The sequence below is a fragment of the Orycteropus afer genome, unplaced genomic scaffold (assembly GCF_000298275.1).
Source record: "Orycteropus afer afer isolate SDZICR_OR568_19922 unplaced genomic scaffold, OryAfe1.0 scaffold00010, whole genome shotgun sequence".
Lineage (NCBI taxonomy): Eukaryota > Metazoa > Chordata > Mammalia > Tubulidentata > Orycteropodidae > Orycteropus > Orycteropus afer.
In genome coordinates, this window is record NW_006921597.1 from 20,246,554 (window position 1) to 20,262,883 (window position 16,330).

At 41.5% G+C, this 16,330-nt stretch overlaps 1 protein-coding gene across 1 annotated transcript in view; it reads right to left on the bottom strand.

Annotated features, from left to right (window-relative positions):
• Positions 1-4,348, bottom strand: part of SARS1 (seryl-tRNA synthetase 1) — a 26,946-nt gene extending 22,598 nt beyond the window's left edge. The window contains exon 1 of the mRNA XM_007949798.2: positions 4,213-4,348. Within this exon, the coding sequence (XP_007947989.1) occupies positions 4,213-4,348 (136 nt within the window). The remainder of the gene's footprint in view (positions 1-4,212) is intronic.
• Between the last annotated feature and the right edge of the window lie 11,982 nt (positions 4,349-16,330).

The following is a 16,330-nucleotide window of genomic DNA, read 5'->3' on the forward strand; positions in this document are numbered from 1 at the left end:
CATCTTCCTTCCGAGGAGTGGCTGCTGGGTTTGAACCGCCAGCTTTCTGGTTAGCAGTCAAGTGCCTTAGGCACTACGCTGGCTATATACTCATCAGAAATAAGTGTTTATATTTAGCAAAAGACACATATAAGAATTTTAACAGCAGCTTATTTATAATACCCTCAAACTGGTAACAATCCAAATGTCCATCAACAGGGGAACTGATTTGTGTATTTACATAATGCAGTAGGGCACAGCAATAAAAAAGAACCAACTACTGCTACACATAACAACGTGGATGAATCTTACAGACATAATTTTAAGACAAAGTCATATATAAAAACATATACTAAATATGTCCATTTACATGAAGTTCAAAATCTGGCCCAAGTAATTTATGGTGATAGAGGTCAGAACACGGTTATCTTTGGAGGGGTTACTGACTAGGAAGGAGACCTGAGGGAGCCTGCTGGGGTGCTGCAAATGTCATAGATCTTGATCTGGATGATGGTTGTATGAGTATCTTTTTTAAAATTCATCAATTTGTACAGTAAGATTTGTATACTGTATCCATTACATCTCAAAAAACAAGCGAAGAAAAAGGTTTGGGATAGTGTAGATAAAAATTTTGTAATTGGGGCCATGAAACCAAATGTGCATGAACTGTTGAGAGTAAAACAAATCTGCTTTGTAAATTTGCACCCAAATCACAACTAAAAAAATTTTTTAAATTATAATTTAAAAAAGTATTTAGCAATTTCCCTGTTCTTTGTCATATTATGCTCAAATTTAATAATAATAAAAAAAAAGACTTGTTAAATTAAAAAAACAAAAAAACAGTATAAATGCCTTATCACAGTAACATGGGGGAAATACAGGCTTGTTGGGTACTGTTGAGTCAACTCTAACTCATAGCGATTCCATATGACAGTAGAACTGCCCCATGGGGTTTTCTTGGTTGTAATCCTTAAAGAAGCAGATCATCTTTCTCCTGCAGAGTGGCTGGGTGGGTTTGAAGAGCCAAGCTAGCGCTTAACTGTTGCACCACCACGGCTCCCAGTGTGTGGAGAATGCTGAACAAATGAGGTACCATGGGAACACAGTTGGGCAGGGAAGAGGGTTGGTGGAATATTACAAGAGGCAATAAAATTTCACCGAAGTGTGAAAGAGTGTAACAAGTAGTATAACAAGTCTAGAATAAAGACAGAAGGGCATATACGGAAGAATGGTGGAAAAGGCATGGGAAACTTTGTAAAGCATGCTAAGAAATTTGGATTTTTATGCTTTAAGGTGTCACAGTCTAATATGATAGCCATTAGCCACATACGGTTGTCAAGAATTTAAAACACGGTTAGTCTGAACTGAGAGGTGCTGTAAATGTAAGATATGTAAACACTGATTTTGAAGGACTGTGATGATGGTGCACAACTGGGCAGTGTTTCGTTCTGTTGTACATAGGGTTGCTATGAGTCAGAGCTGACTCCAACAGCACCCAACAACAACAACATACCAAAAAAAAAAAGTAAAACAGCTCAATCATTTTTTTAATATTGATTACATATTTAAAATACATTTTTTTATATACTGCGTTAAATAAAATATATTACTAAAATTAGTTTCATGTATTTCTCTTTACTTTTTAAAACTGGCTACAAGAAAATTTACAATTACATACGTGGCTCGCATTGTACTTCTATTGGACAGCACTGCTCTGGAGTACCACTGAAAGACTTAAGCCTGGAACGGAAATGGTTAAATTTGCATTCCAGAAAGCTACATGCCCTGAGATAATGGGGTCTTGGGAGTGAGACTGGGTTGAGACTGAAAGCTGTTAGAAAAGCTGGATCCCAACTGCAAAGGTAAACAATGATATTCTGGTGTAAGGCATGGGCAGTGGGGTTAAGAGGAAATAAGAATTTCAATTTGTATCAAAGAGAGATCTCATTCAAGATAGCACTCTTTGGGGGGAGGATAGAATTGCTGTGGTTGGAAGCAAATTTCAAGATAATGGAATTCTAGTGGCTTTGGAAATAGAGTCAAGATAAATGCTTATGGTATCCCCAGATGTGGCCTCATTACACTACTCAAAATTAAAAAGAAGAAATTACAGCTTTAATCCCTGAAGTGAAGAATTGTGGTAAACTACAGTGTGGTGTTCTATCCAACTCCTGTGTTCTACATGGAGCCCTGGTGGCACTTTGGAAGTCTACAGGCAGTCAAATACTCTATCTGTTCATGTGTAACACATCCACAAAAACAGAGAAAACACACAGATAATGTACATAGCACTCATAGGAAACTAATGTGTGAGGGGGTTGCATGGTTTCCCCAAAAAGACAAACAACAACAAAAAAAGCCCATGCAATGCATGCATTCTTTGTAAAAATCTGGTAGGTGTAGTTGTAATGTATATATATATATATATATATCTCCACCAAAGATTATTAATGGTTACCAGAGGTAGGAGAGAGGGAGAAAGGGGAAGTTTTGTTTGTGAGGCACTGAGTTTACGCTAATGGTGGTGGAATATTTTGGAAAAGGACAGCAATAATGATGGCACAACAAGAAAAATGTTATCAATGTCCCTAAGCTGTAAATGTGGAAGTTGTTATGTTGGTGAATGTCTTGGTGTGTATGTTTCCATCACAATAAAAGTAATAAATAGATAAAAAGATCTGCCAATGCTCCATTTGGGCAGCCAGTGACTTGGAAATAATCATAAACTCCCTTTGGAAACAAAATAGCAGTAAGGAATGTCAAGTGCAAAAGGATAAAATTAATAGATGCATTGAAAATAAACCACATAAACTGCTTTTCACAAAGAAGTGCAAAGTGTTCTGAACACAGAAGATATACATGCATTCAACAAACCTTTATCAACCCCTTACCAGGTGCTGTGTTAAGTACTGGTGATAATACAGATTCATAAAACACAATCCTCATCCCCAAAGAACTCCCCCTCATCACATATACACTTGTCAGATAAAGGCACAAGAAATTAGCTGGCACATTCAAAGTCATTTAGAGGCTGATAGTGGCTAAACTGATTTTAAATAATAATAATCATCTGATACTCCTGACTTCTAGTTCAATAAAAACGGTGCCCACTCTAGGTGTTTCCTAGACATAAAATGTGGCAAAATTTCATTTCACTGCAATTCAAAACTTCAGATTCAAATGCAAGATCTCACAATCAAACAAACTACATTATAGTGAGTCAAACATAAATCAGCCCACAATACGAATCAAACAAATACCCTCTTGGCACCCACAACCTTTATAAATTTAGGAGAATCGATTTTCCTAACACAAACCCATTGCACTCTTGGACAGCGACCGCCTTTGCAGCGTGCTATCATAAACTTGGCTCAGCTGCGTGCAGACCTATTGCATCAGACAAAATGAATCACATGGGCCTTGACAACATCCGGCCAAGCAGCGACCACTCCAGCTGATCGCTCTATGGTTTCATTTCACTTCATGAAAGATGCCCAGTTCAGTTCCAGGTTCAAGCCCAATATCTTTGCAAAGAACTTTCACAAATCACAAACAGCCTCACTAACATCTCCCGCTCCTCTTCTGCTCCACCGCAGAAAAGGCTTCTCTTGATTTTTAAATGAATACCCGTAGATTAAGGGAGTGGCCTTCCCAAAAGCTCAAATATCAATGTTTTAACCAGTTAAAAGCTTCCAAAGTCCCCAAATACTTCCAATATGGGTAGAGTGAAACTCCTGTGTAGCAGATTTGATCCAGTCTCAGGCCGAAGCCTTTGATCCTATCAAAACAAAGGAAGACTTCGCTCTTGCTGAAGATGAGAAAAATAATGGAGACAACCAAAAATACGTGTTAGAAAGACAAGGAAAAAAGCAAAGGAGCGCGCGCGCCACACACACACACACACACACACACAACAGCCCTGGATTTTTCCCGGCTACCCATCCGGCAAAAAAGCTTGACAGCTTTTCACGCGCACGTGCCCGCTCCTTCCCAGATCCAGAAGCAGCAACCCGCATTGAGCACGCGCGGAAGAGACCGGCACGGCCTGGGCGAGAGGAAAAAGTGGGAAGGTCCTGGCTCCTGGGGTGTATTTTTTGGGAAAAAGCCTCAGAACCACCGCAACTTGGGAGAAGATCTGAAGAGAGGTGGAAGCTGTGGCCTCAGGAGCGGTGACGTGATCAGAAATAAAACTCATTAGAATCAGAAAGGTACCCCATGCGTTCCGGTACTTACATCGTCGCCACTCACTATCTGCCTTCACCAGCTGATCCACTAGTCCTGGGTCCTTGAAGCGCTTCTCCTGCGTCTCTCGGATAAGTGCTGGGTCCCCTCCTTTATCCACCCGAAACAAATCCAGATCCAGCACCATCTTTCCTTCTCCCGGGTCAAATACTAAGGAAGCGAGGATCGTACCGCAGTACTCAGCCTGTGATCGACGCACTGCGCCGGCGCGTTGACCTGTCACTCACTACGCAAGCGCAGTGGGAGTGCTTGGGCGTCCCCTTTCGAGCAGGCGGTTGAAAGCGGCCGCGGAGGAAGGGTAGAAGTGGGAGGGTGTGGGCTTCTCCTGTGGTGGCCTATGGTGGTTGCGCACCGGTACCTTCTCCCCAGCTCTGTCCCCCTGTATAGGACCTGTAGGACTCTAATCGCCCCACAAAACTGTGACTGTCTCGGTTTCCTCCTCATGCTGAAGGGCATGTCAGTCTGACACAGAGACCTGCCTACCTGATTCCTGGCTTGGAAGCTGGCCAGTCTCCATTGAGATTCCAGTTTCCGTCTTACAAGTGGGAGTCCTAAGACTGGGCCTTCTCCTTGAATCTCTGTACTCTTCTCCATCTTGAGACAAGAATATGTTAACATTTTAGTTTCAGGTTAGTTTACCTCAAGATGCTGCTCTCTTATCCTCAGAGCTAGGATACTTAATCTGGTAATCAGGTAAGGTTGTTCCTTTACCAACCCTAATATCACTGGTTTGGAAATGTTGTTAAGTGCTGTCGAGTTGTCTCTGACTCATAGTGCCCTATGCACAGCAGAAGGAAACACTGCCCTGGTCCTATGACAGGCTCATGATCCTTGGTATACCTGAGCCCATCATTGCAGCCACTGTGTCATTCCATCTCATTGAGGGTCTTCTCCTTCTCCATTGACCCTCCACTTTACCAAGCATGATATCCTTTTCCAGGGAGTGGTTCCATTTGACAACATGACCAAAGTAGGTGAGACGAAGTCTGGCCATTCTTGCTTCCAAGGAGCATTCTGGCTGCACTTTTTCCAGGATAGATTTGTTAGTTCTTTTAGCAAATCATGATGCCCTTAGCATTTTGCTCCAACACCACAACTCAAAAGCATCAACTCTTCTTCAGTCTTCCTTATTGATTGTCTAGGTCTCACGTGCATAAGAGGTGATTGAAAATACTATGGCTTAAGTTAGGCACACCTTAGTCTTCAAGGAGACATCTTTGCTCTTCATCGCTTCAAAGAGGTCTTTTGCAGATTTGCCCAATGCAGTACATTGTCTGATATTTTGACTGCTGCTTCCATTGGTGCTGATTGTAGAACCAAGTAAGATGAAGTCCTTGACAACTTCAATCTTTTCTCCATTTATCGTGAAGCTGTTTATTGAACCAGTTGTGAGGATTTTTATTTTCTTTATATTAAGGTGTAATCCATACTGAAGACTGTAGTCTTTAATCTTCATCAGTAAGTGCTTCAAGTCATACTCACTTTCAGCAAACAAAGTTGTGTCATCTGTGTATTGCACATTGTTAATGAGTCTTCCTCCAATCCTGATGCCATATAACCCAGCTTCTCAGAGTATTTGCTCAGCATACAAATTAAATAAGTATGGTGAAAGGATACAACCCTGACACACTCCCTTCTTGATTGTGAACCATGCATTATCCCCTTGTTCTATTCAAACCACAGCCTCCTGATCTATGTACAGGTTCCTCATGAGTACAATCAAGTGTTCTGGAATTCCCATTCTTCTCAATGTTATCCATAATTTGTTATGATCCACACAATTGAATACTTTTGCATAGTCAATAAAACATAAGTAAACATCTTTCTGGTATTCTTTGCTTTCAGCTAAGAGCCATCTGATATCAGCAATGATATCCCTCGTTCCACCTTTGGAAAAGTGCAGTTGAAATTTTTTAGGGAGAGACATGAGGAGCATCTTCCAAGGGGAAAATATTTAGCAGACTTGAAGATACTACAAGGTGTTGAGGTCATGTCTTGGATCTATTTGAAAACTCCTTCTCTTACTTTCTGAATGCTGCTGTAACAGAAATACTATTAAGTCAGTGGCTTTAAAGAACAAAAATGTATTTTCTTGTAGTTTAGGAGGCTAGATGTTCTTGTTGTTAAGTGCTATTAAGTTGGTTCTGACTCATAGCGACTCTGTGTACAACAGAATGAAATACCACCAGTACCATGCCAGCCTCACAGTCATTGCCATGCTTGAATCCATTGTTGCAGCCACTACTATGTCAATCCATCTTGTTCCAGGGTCTTTCCCTTTTTCATTGACCCTCTACCAAGCATGATATCCTTCTCCGGGGACTGGTCCTTTCTGACAATATGACCAATGTAAGTGAGATGAAGTCTGCCTATTCTCACTTCTAAGGAGCGTTCTGGCTATCCTTCCTCCAAGACAGATTTGTTCATTCTTCTAGTAGTCCACAGTACATTCAATATTCTTTACCAACACCACAATTAAGATGCACTGGTTCTTCTAAAGTCTTCCTTATTCATTATCCAGCTCTCACATGCATTTGAAACTATTGAAAATACTATGGCTTGGGTCAGATGAACATTGATCTTCAAAGGCATATCTTTGCTCTTAAACAATTTAAAAAGGTCTTTTGCAGCAGATTTGCCTGATGCAATATGGCCTTTGATTTCTTGACTGCTGCTTCCATGGGTATTGATTATAGATGCAAGTAAAATGAAATTCTTGACAACTTCAATCTTTTCTCCATTTACCATGATGTTGCTTATTGGTCCAGTTGCAAGGATTTTCATTTTCTTTATACTGAGGTATAATCCATGCTGAAGACTGTCGTCTTTGATCTTCATCAGTAAGTGCTTCAAGTCTTCTTCACTTTCAGCAAGCAAGATTGTGTCATCTGCACACAGGTTGTTAATGAGTTTTCCTCCAATCCTGATGCCATGTTCTTCTTCATATAGTTTATCTTCTTGGATTATTTGGTCAGCGTACAGATAGAATAAGTGTGGTGAAAGGATACAGGCCTGACACACACCTTTCCTGATTTTAAATCATGAAATGTCCTCTTGTTCTGTTCGAATGACTGCTTCTTGGTCTGTCTACAGGTTCCTCATGAGCACAATGAAGTGTTCTGGAAATCCCATTATTTGTGGTGTTATCCATAATTTGTTATGATCCACACAGTCGAATGCCTTTGCACAGTCAATAAAACCCTCATAAACATCTTTCTGGTATTTTCCCCTTTCAGCCAAGATTCCTCTGACATCAGCAATGATATCCCTCATTCCATGTCCTCTTCTGAATCCAACTTGAATTTCTGTCAATTCTCTGTCGATATACCCATTCCAAAGAAAGATGACCGAATAGAATGTGGACATTACCTAACAATATCATTAATATCACACACAAGTAAAATTTTCCTGAAGATAATTCAAAAACAGCTGCAGCAGTGTATCGACAGGAGGCTCGATAGAAGTCTGAGTTCAGGGCACCAGCTCTGGAAGGCTCTTTCTCTTGTCAGCTCTGGAGGAAGATCTTTGTTTCTTTCACTTTCTGTAGCCCTGGGGTTTCATGGTTCCTTAGTGATGTTCACGTGGCATATCTCTTCCCACTTTGTGTTTGCTTGTCTGTATGTCTGTGCTACTCTTTATAACACTCAAAAGTGATTAGGTTTAGGACACATCCTGCACTCATTCATCTCATTAACATAACAAAGAAAACCTTATTTCCAAATACATAATTTTGGTGCTGTATACATATTAATATAGACAATAGAGCACACAGGGACCCATTCATGGAAACTTCTCAGATATGACCAAATACCTTGCAGGATCAAAGATGAAGTTCCATAGACTCGAACAGGAGAAAAATGTAGAACAAAAATTCAAATTCACACAGGAAAAAACAAGACAGTGATCTGACAGAGTGGAGGAACTACTGAGACGGTGGCCCTAAGACATCCTTCTAACCTGGATCTGAAGCCATTCCTGGAGACTACCTTTTAGCCAAACAATAGACAGACCCATAAAATAAACAGTAACACCTGAGAGGGAGGAATGTATTCCTCAAAACAATTGTGAGATCAAAGGGACAACATTTGCCCAACAGTGAAGGATACGCTGAGAAGGAATGGAAAAATCCAGAGGAAGGGAAACAGGGAAACCAGGGCAGAAATAGGAAGAGTGTTGACACATTGTGGAGAATGCAGTCGATGTCATGGGACACTTTATGTACAAATTATTGAATGGGAAACAATTTGCTCTGTAAACCTTCACCTAAAGCACAATACAAAATGTGAAAAAAAAAGTCAATACTTTTTTTTATTATTATGGTACATATATAGGTAACAAAACATTTGTCATTTCAACCATCTTCACGTGTACAGTTTAGTGACATTAAATATGTTTATCATGTTGTTCCAAAAAAAAAGTGATTAGGTTTAGAAAACACCCTGCACTGATAGTGGCCTCATTGACATAACAAAGAAAATCCTATTGCCAAATAGGATTACATCCACAAGTATAGGAGTCAAGACTCTCAACATATCTTTTGGCCATCGAGTTGATTCCAACTCATAGCGACCCTCTTTGGGTTTCTGAGGCGCTAAATCTTTACAGAAGTAGATTGCCCAGTCTTCCTTCTGTGGAGTGGCTGGTGGTTTTGAACTGCCAGCCTTCTGGTTAGCAGTCAAATGCCTTAGGCACTACACCACCAGAGCTCCTTATATATTTTAGGGGAAAACAATTCATAATACTTCTTGGATAAGGATTTCATCATACTTTGTTGTTATCACCTTCAGGCTTTTACAATGAAGTATTTTGATTGCTGGATGAAGTCAAAGTTATCAAAGAATCTTCTTGGTCACAAGAGATTACCCAGGGGATCTGGGAAGATGTGTTCTGTTCCCCCCTTTTCCTTCAGCTTTACAGAGAAAGGCTTTTTTTTTTTTAATTGTGATTTGGGTGAAGATTTACAGAGCAAATTCACATACACTTTGTCTCATGTCATTGACCACAGTTTACCACAATGCAACAGCTCCCCTCCCACTTCCTCCCGATAGTTACCTCTTCCCAGTGTCCATCCCTCCATACACTCCTGCCCCCTGAGCTGTCTCCCTGTGCATAAGCAGCCCTTCTTTCTCCCATGATTGTTCTCTCCAAGGCGTGTAACTACTTGAGGTAAATGTTTAACTTACATGCCTGTATTTTGTTTGGCTGGAAACCACAGGGTTCAATTCCAGACCTGAAGGGCAGCTAGGGGCCATCGTCTCAGTGGTTCCACCAGGCTGTATAGGACCAGCAAACTTGGTCCCCACCTTTTTTTTTTTTTTTTCACTTTACAGAGAGAGGCTTTAGAGCCTCGTTCCCAATGCCTTTGCAAAGCTAGGTGCTAAGACCTTTTTGGTCTCATGCCATCTGCAAGGGCTCCTGTGATGAGGCTATGGCATAACTACCCTACTCCCCAATAAGCTTCTGCCAAACCATCTCTGAGGTGTAGCACAGGGCTATGCTGGTGGTCGAGCTCACAAGCAGGAACCCATAGGGAGGCCTATAAAGCGGTTGTCTAGGTTTACCTCCTAGGTTCAGCTCTCCTAGAGTTTAAGATTTAAAATCAGTGGAAAAGAAATGTAGAACGTGGCAGTCTCTGAAGAAGACATGTGAGAAAACTCAAACCTTTGCGTTCCCTGAAATCTTCTGAGGGCAAGGTTTGCTTCCATGTCAATGAAAACCAGAAAAAAAAAGAAACCTAACCCAGTTTCTATGGAGTCGATTCCGACTCATGGCGACCTGCGTGTATCAGAGCAGAACTGCGTTCCATATGGATTTCAAGATTGACCTTTCAGAAGCAGATTGCCAGGCCTTTCTTCTGAGGCATCTCTTGGTGGGTTCGACCACCAGCCTTTGAAAGGTTAACTGTTTGTACCACCCCATGAAAGTACTGCCAGAGCACACACATGTATTGTGCCCAGTCTGCTACATTCAGAATAGAGATGAGTGTTCCAGAGGCTGTATTGGGGCCCATGTCTGAGGTAGGAGGGCCTGGGCCAATCTTTTAGGAAGGTTATCATTATACTTAGCAGCTCTGGTGGCGTAGTGCCTGAGGCATTTGAGTGCTATGGTCAAAAGGACTGGTGGTTCAAACCCACCAGCCACTCCTCGGAAGGAAGATTCGGTGAGTACAGATTTAACACCTCAGAAACCCAAGGAAGGGTCACTATGAGTCAGAACCCAACTCCACAGCAGTGATTTTGGTTGTAGTTTATCATTACAATTAGAACAATGACCTTAAAATTCTAGTCTCCAGATTTCCTCAAGAATTTTCACCATTAGTCTTATCATTAGATTACAAACCTCTCCTTTAAAAAGCTCATGTTACCTGATAAGTCTAACAAATTAACATAGTAGCATCCACCCACCCAAACTCATTTATCAGTTTAGAATTGTAGGAATTTTAGAGCTGGAAGGAAATCTTAGTTATTTTCTAGGCTAATAATCCTTAATCTTTTCATCATAATATCTGTGTTTTGAAATATTTTTGTCTAAACAAATGTGATGTTTTCAAAAAAGAATTCATTTTCGTTTTTTGTTAATCAGATATATACAGCTGCCAACCAGAAATTCTGATGCACAGGAAGTATCCAGTGTTACTATACTGAGTAATTCCCGTCAGAAGCTAACAAGAAAACAAACCAACGTGATGCTTTCATTATGGAGTGGTGCTGTGAAGCCATCCCACCTTTGGATGTGTGACTTCTGTTAATAGTGAGGATCGCTCTTAGGTGCTGCCTCTGAGGACTCAGGCCTTTAATGACCCTGGACTGGGAAACAGGGACCTAGAACAGCCCCTTTATTTTTTATATGAGGAAACAGGTTCAGGAAAGTTAAGCAATGGAGCCAAAACAAGAACACAGGTAAGTGCCTAAGACAGCCCAACGTCCCAGCTTGTCCTTCTGTTAGCCATTCTTTAGCAGAAAACAGGGCCTGAGGAACTTGGCTAAAATATGTGTCTTTATCTCATCAGCAGAGACCATTGGGTGCCTTACATGTTGTAGGTACTTACTACCTTCTCTGGGTGCCTTACACATTATAGGTGCTTATTACCTTCTCCTTGGGTAAAATGAGTGCAGGGAGTAGACTGAGGTTAGAAGCTTGTTGCTTCAGGGAGCAGAATCCTGGGGGAGATATTGCCTTGGGGGTCCTGGGCAGTGAGTGAGTGGTGACCACCTGCAGTGAGGGAGCAGGAAAAGAGGGCAGGGCACCTAAACTATAGCTGCCTTCCCTCTACCCACATGAGCCAGTTCAGCACTCGTGGGCCTCCCTTTAGCACCTCTTTGTGTTCTCTGTCCATCTGAAATTTGGAGTAGGACTTCTCAGTGTTGACAGGCAAACCTGTTTCTGCCATTCCTCTGTTAGGAGCTTTCAGTGGCTACCTGTTGCCCTCAGGATAATGTCTAAATGTTACTAGCAAAATACTGACTACGTCATGAACCATCCCCTGCCAACCTCTCTAGCATGTTCCCTCACATCCCAAGCTCCAGCCATACTGAACTACGTGTAGCCACCTTCCTTGCCTCTGAGCTTTACACAACCCCTTCTGCCTAGAACTCCTTTTCCCTCTCCTGTTCCTCCAAACTGGTCAATTTCCACTGTTTCCAGGAAGCCTTCTCTAACACCCTCTTCACCTGTCTCCTCAGATCATATCCAAATCAAACAGTACCATTTATCATACTTGATTCAGGAGGAATTGACAGCCTACTCCCTTCTCTCAGAGAGACACAGTGACAAAGGAAGTTGATGATGCTGTTTTTGGGCAACTAAGGAGGAGCCATTAAAAAACAGAATGGGTCATAGAAAGCTGCCATCTAGGGGGACTTCGATTCAGCCTCTCCCTCTGATGGAAGAGGGGTGAGGCTGTCAGTCCTCTCATCACTGTGTCAATAGTGATGTCCATTTTATGTGGAACTATTAACTTCAGGTCTAAAATGAAATTTATATAACAAATTCTCCTTGAATAGCTCTTAAATTATCTGTGAAGTTTTGTGTTTGCATTTCTGTATCAGTTTCTCTCAGAAGGAAGATTGGGCAATCTATTTCTGTAGAGATACCACCTTGGGAACCCAAAGAGGGGTCGTTATGAGTTGAGTCGACTCGACGGCAGTGAGTTTGGTTCGGTTAACCAGTTTCTCTGTCTCTTCAGTAGTCACGTTGCTCTGTGGTTCTTAATTAAATACCTCTTTAAGGTTTAGACCAAGTCATAGTATCTTCTCATCTGATCACCTGACAATTTGTTTCACTTCTTTGTCAGTCATTGAGAAACCCTTAATATCATTCACACATTTCTCCCCAACCCTTCCAAACTTGCTTGCCTGTTGTTTGTTTGTTGCATTTGGGATACCATAGAAGATACAGTTGGATTCTTGTAAATTACCTGCGTTATTTCCATGTAATTGCTTTTTTTTTTTTTTCCACTATTGTATCTCCAGTGGGTGAGCCAGAGGAGGTTTCCCAGTGGGGTGACTTTAAATGCTGGGTGGGAGTTTGCCAGGTGAGAAGGAAAGGGATAAGCAGAGGGAAGAGCACTGGCGAAGGCAGGGATGCAAGAGAGAGCTTATGACTGGGGAAGAACAGGCAAAAAGTTCAGTGTGTTTAGAGTACAGTCATGTGTCGTTTAATATCCACGATACTTTCTGTGTAATAGGACATTATGTGATTTGGACATTGTGTGGACATCAGACTATATACAGGCAGTTCCCAGATTATGTGTAAGTCAAAACAGTTCATATCTAACATCAGTTAGTCAAATGTTTGTCTTAGTACATGGTATACAGTGTACCTTTCTATGCCTAAAAAAAATTTTAAAAAATACTTCCAGATACACTAAAACATCTTTAACATAATAATACAGTAATAATGTTTTGATGTGCTGGTTGCAAAGTAGCACCTGTTTGTTATTACCAGCCATTGTGTGTCCCATTGCATTTTTAATGTAATGGGCTTTACAGGGGGTTGGGACCACAGATATATATATGCCGTGGAATGTTGCCTGAACAGACATTTTGCAATGCATGATTATATAAGCAAAATGGGACAGAGCGGGTAGGGTGGGCTTTTAGGAACCATGTAGGCCATTGTATTGACTCTGTTAAAGACTCTTTTTCTTCATCTATTAAGATAGGGATAATACCTACCTGGTGGCATAGTGCCTAAGGCATGTGACTGCTAACCAGAAGGCTGGTGGCTCAAACCCACCAGCTACTCCTTGGAAGGAAGGTTGGGCAATCTACTTCCGTAGTGATACCACCCCGGAAATCCAAGGCAGGGTCTCTATGAGTCGAAACTGACTCAACAGCAGTGGGTTTGGTTTGGTTTGGTAGGACTATTCTGAGGACTGAGTGAGGCAATGTCTCTGAAAGCACTTCCAGGGAATGACACATAATGAGGCTACTTAATGCTAGATTCCTTTCCTGCCTTTCTCAGACTTTGGACTTTATTCTCATAAGCAGAACAGTATTCAAAATATTTAACCACCATACAATCCAGGCACCCCCAGACAAAGCAGATATGAATTGTGAACAACCAGTGTGGAGTACAGCTGGGTACCTGCTAGTCATCAGTTCTTCCTGACAACAGTAAGGATCCACGAGAGGTTTTTGCACATTTGAGTGCCTGTCATCAGATATGTGCTAGAAAAAGGATGGAAAAGTCTATGAGGTCTCAAAACTCATCCAGCTTGAGGGAATCCTTTTTGAGGATCAAGTACCCTCAGCTAGGGGAGCTCTGGTAGCACAGTGCCTAAGGCACTTGACTGCTAACCAGAAGGCTGGTGGTTCAAACCCACCAGCCACTCCTCGGAAGGAAGATGGGGCAATCTACTTCCGTAGTGATACTGCCTCGGAAACCCAAGAAGGGGTCACTATGAGTCGGGTCCAACTCGACGGCACATAACAACAACAACAATACCCTCAGCTAGAGTGAGGGGAAGTACTGGAGCAGGAAAATCCAGCTGCCAGGGGAAAAGGCAGTCCTTGATGCCATCTAGGATTTTATCCACATCCAGTCTATAATATTACACCTCACACCAAACAAGCTAATTTTACTTGCATTTGTAAAGGGTTATTATGTGACTGACCTCAGTGCTGTGGAGAGGAAACTGCACTGGAAAGGAAGGGAACTAATATGCTAGGTATTTTACGTGTTATCTCTTTACCCAGTCTTGGGGGGTAGATAGCATTAAGCTGGTTGCCATGGAGTCGACTCTGACTCATGACGACCTCATGTGTGTCAGAGTAGAACTGTGCTCCCCAGGGTTTTTAGTGGCTGATTTTTTGGAAGTAGATCACCAGGCCTTTTTTCTGTGATGCCTCTGGATGGGCTTGACCCTCCACCTAGTGGGTTAACTATTTGTATCACCTGGGAACTCCAAGGTATTATAAGATTCATTTTATTATTGTGGAAACTGAGGCTCTTGCTGTTGACTAATTCCTCAACAGGTGGTAAGAACCTGGCTTCTAGACTAGATCTGTCTTGCTCTGAAGTCCATGCCCTTTTCTTCTTGTCGCTCTGGGGATCCAGAATCCTTCTCTTCAGTTTAAGCTTCAAAGACATGTACCCATTTCCCATTCACCTATCCAGCCACCCAACTCACGTTCAAGAACAAACAACTTGAAAGGCATGTTTTTATTCCAACAAAAAATTCAATACCCATCCCCTAACAAACTACAAACTCTTAAAATACAGAGTAAAAAGGAAATTCTACTTGTCTTGATGAGACAAAAATTTTGCTTCACAAAACTGAAAAATTCATTACAAAGTCTCTGTTGTATAAATATAGTCAGTCTTTAAATGGGTGTGACCGTATGTAAATAACCAAGAAAATGTTATTTGAAAAAAAAAAAAAAAAAAAAAGGCTTTGTTGGCATAAGAAAGCCCCTGTTCCTTGAGTACACATCTTCATTTGTATTGGAGCCAAATACAGGTGGTGCCTATATGATGAGAGTTACTTGTATGTTCTAGGACTTTAGGTAACCAAACAGGATTAAAATTTTTATCACTCCAGCCCAGACTTCCTCCCCCAATAGCTTGTGCAAACCACTATACCCCTGGTTTAAGGGATAAAAAGCTTTCTGTCCCCCATGTAAAATCTAGTCTCAAATTGATTCTGGTGATGCATCACAACTCTGTGAATATACTAAAAGTCATTGAACTGTACATTTTAATTAGAGGAATTGTATGATATATGGAGTATATCTCAATAAAACTATCTAAAAAAATCTAACATGTCTCTACGTTGCTAGGGTAGTAACATGTGACCCCAATAACATAACTCAGGAGCTCCTGGCAGGTCAGAGGGAAGACCTGTAGAAGTCAGAACACTAAGGAGATCCTTCAAGTTATTATGACTAGGTCAGTGGAGTTTGAGGTTGCTTTTGGAACACTCAGTTTCAAGATGTTAGAATAAGGAAGTCAAAAGGGGATGTATCTTTTCCTACTGCTTCCAGAATAATCTGAGGATGTTCTGTGCCCTTTGTTACTCAGTGAAAAGCAAATGCTCAAGGTTTTGCTGAGGCTATAGAGGACTTTAGGTTGGTGCTCAAGACTTAGTATCTGTACCAACTGGGGGAAATTCCAGCATGGCCACAGGTTCTGAGAGCCTAACTCCCATAAAAGTAGGGTAGACCTGGGTACCCTAGGAGAAGCTTCTGGGTTTCTTAAACCAAAGGGACTGCCTGCCATCAGTGATGCTTTAATGACAAGACATAATGGTAGGGCTCCAGTTCTCATTTTCATCTTATAAGACCATTGCCAGGGCAGTGATGGTTAATCAAATGAACAAACCATTCCATGGCAGACGAACCAGTTAGAAATGCCATTTCCATTGTGTACCTATCACTCGGCTACCAAATGACCACTGGAGTAAGGGTACAGGCACAAATCATGGCCAACTGGGCCTTAGACCAAAAAATGGTCTTTCTAGCCTGGTATTGGAAGACAAGGAATTGCCTGTACAGAAGGAAAAAGGAAATTTAAACTCTTACTCTGGTTTTGCGATTCTAGTAATTTAAATTCACTGATGATACTTGGTGTAACAATGTATTAAGGGGACCCAGATAACACCTACTCT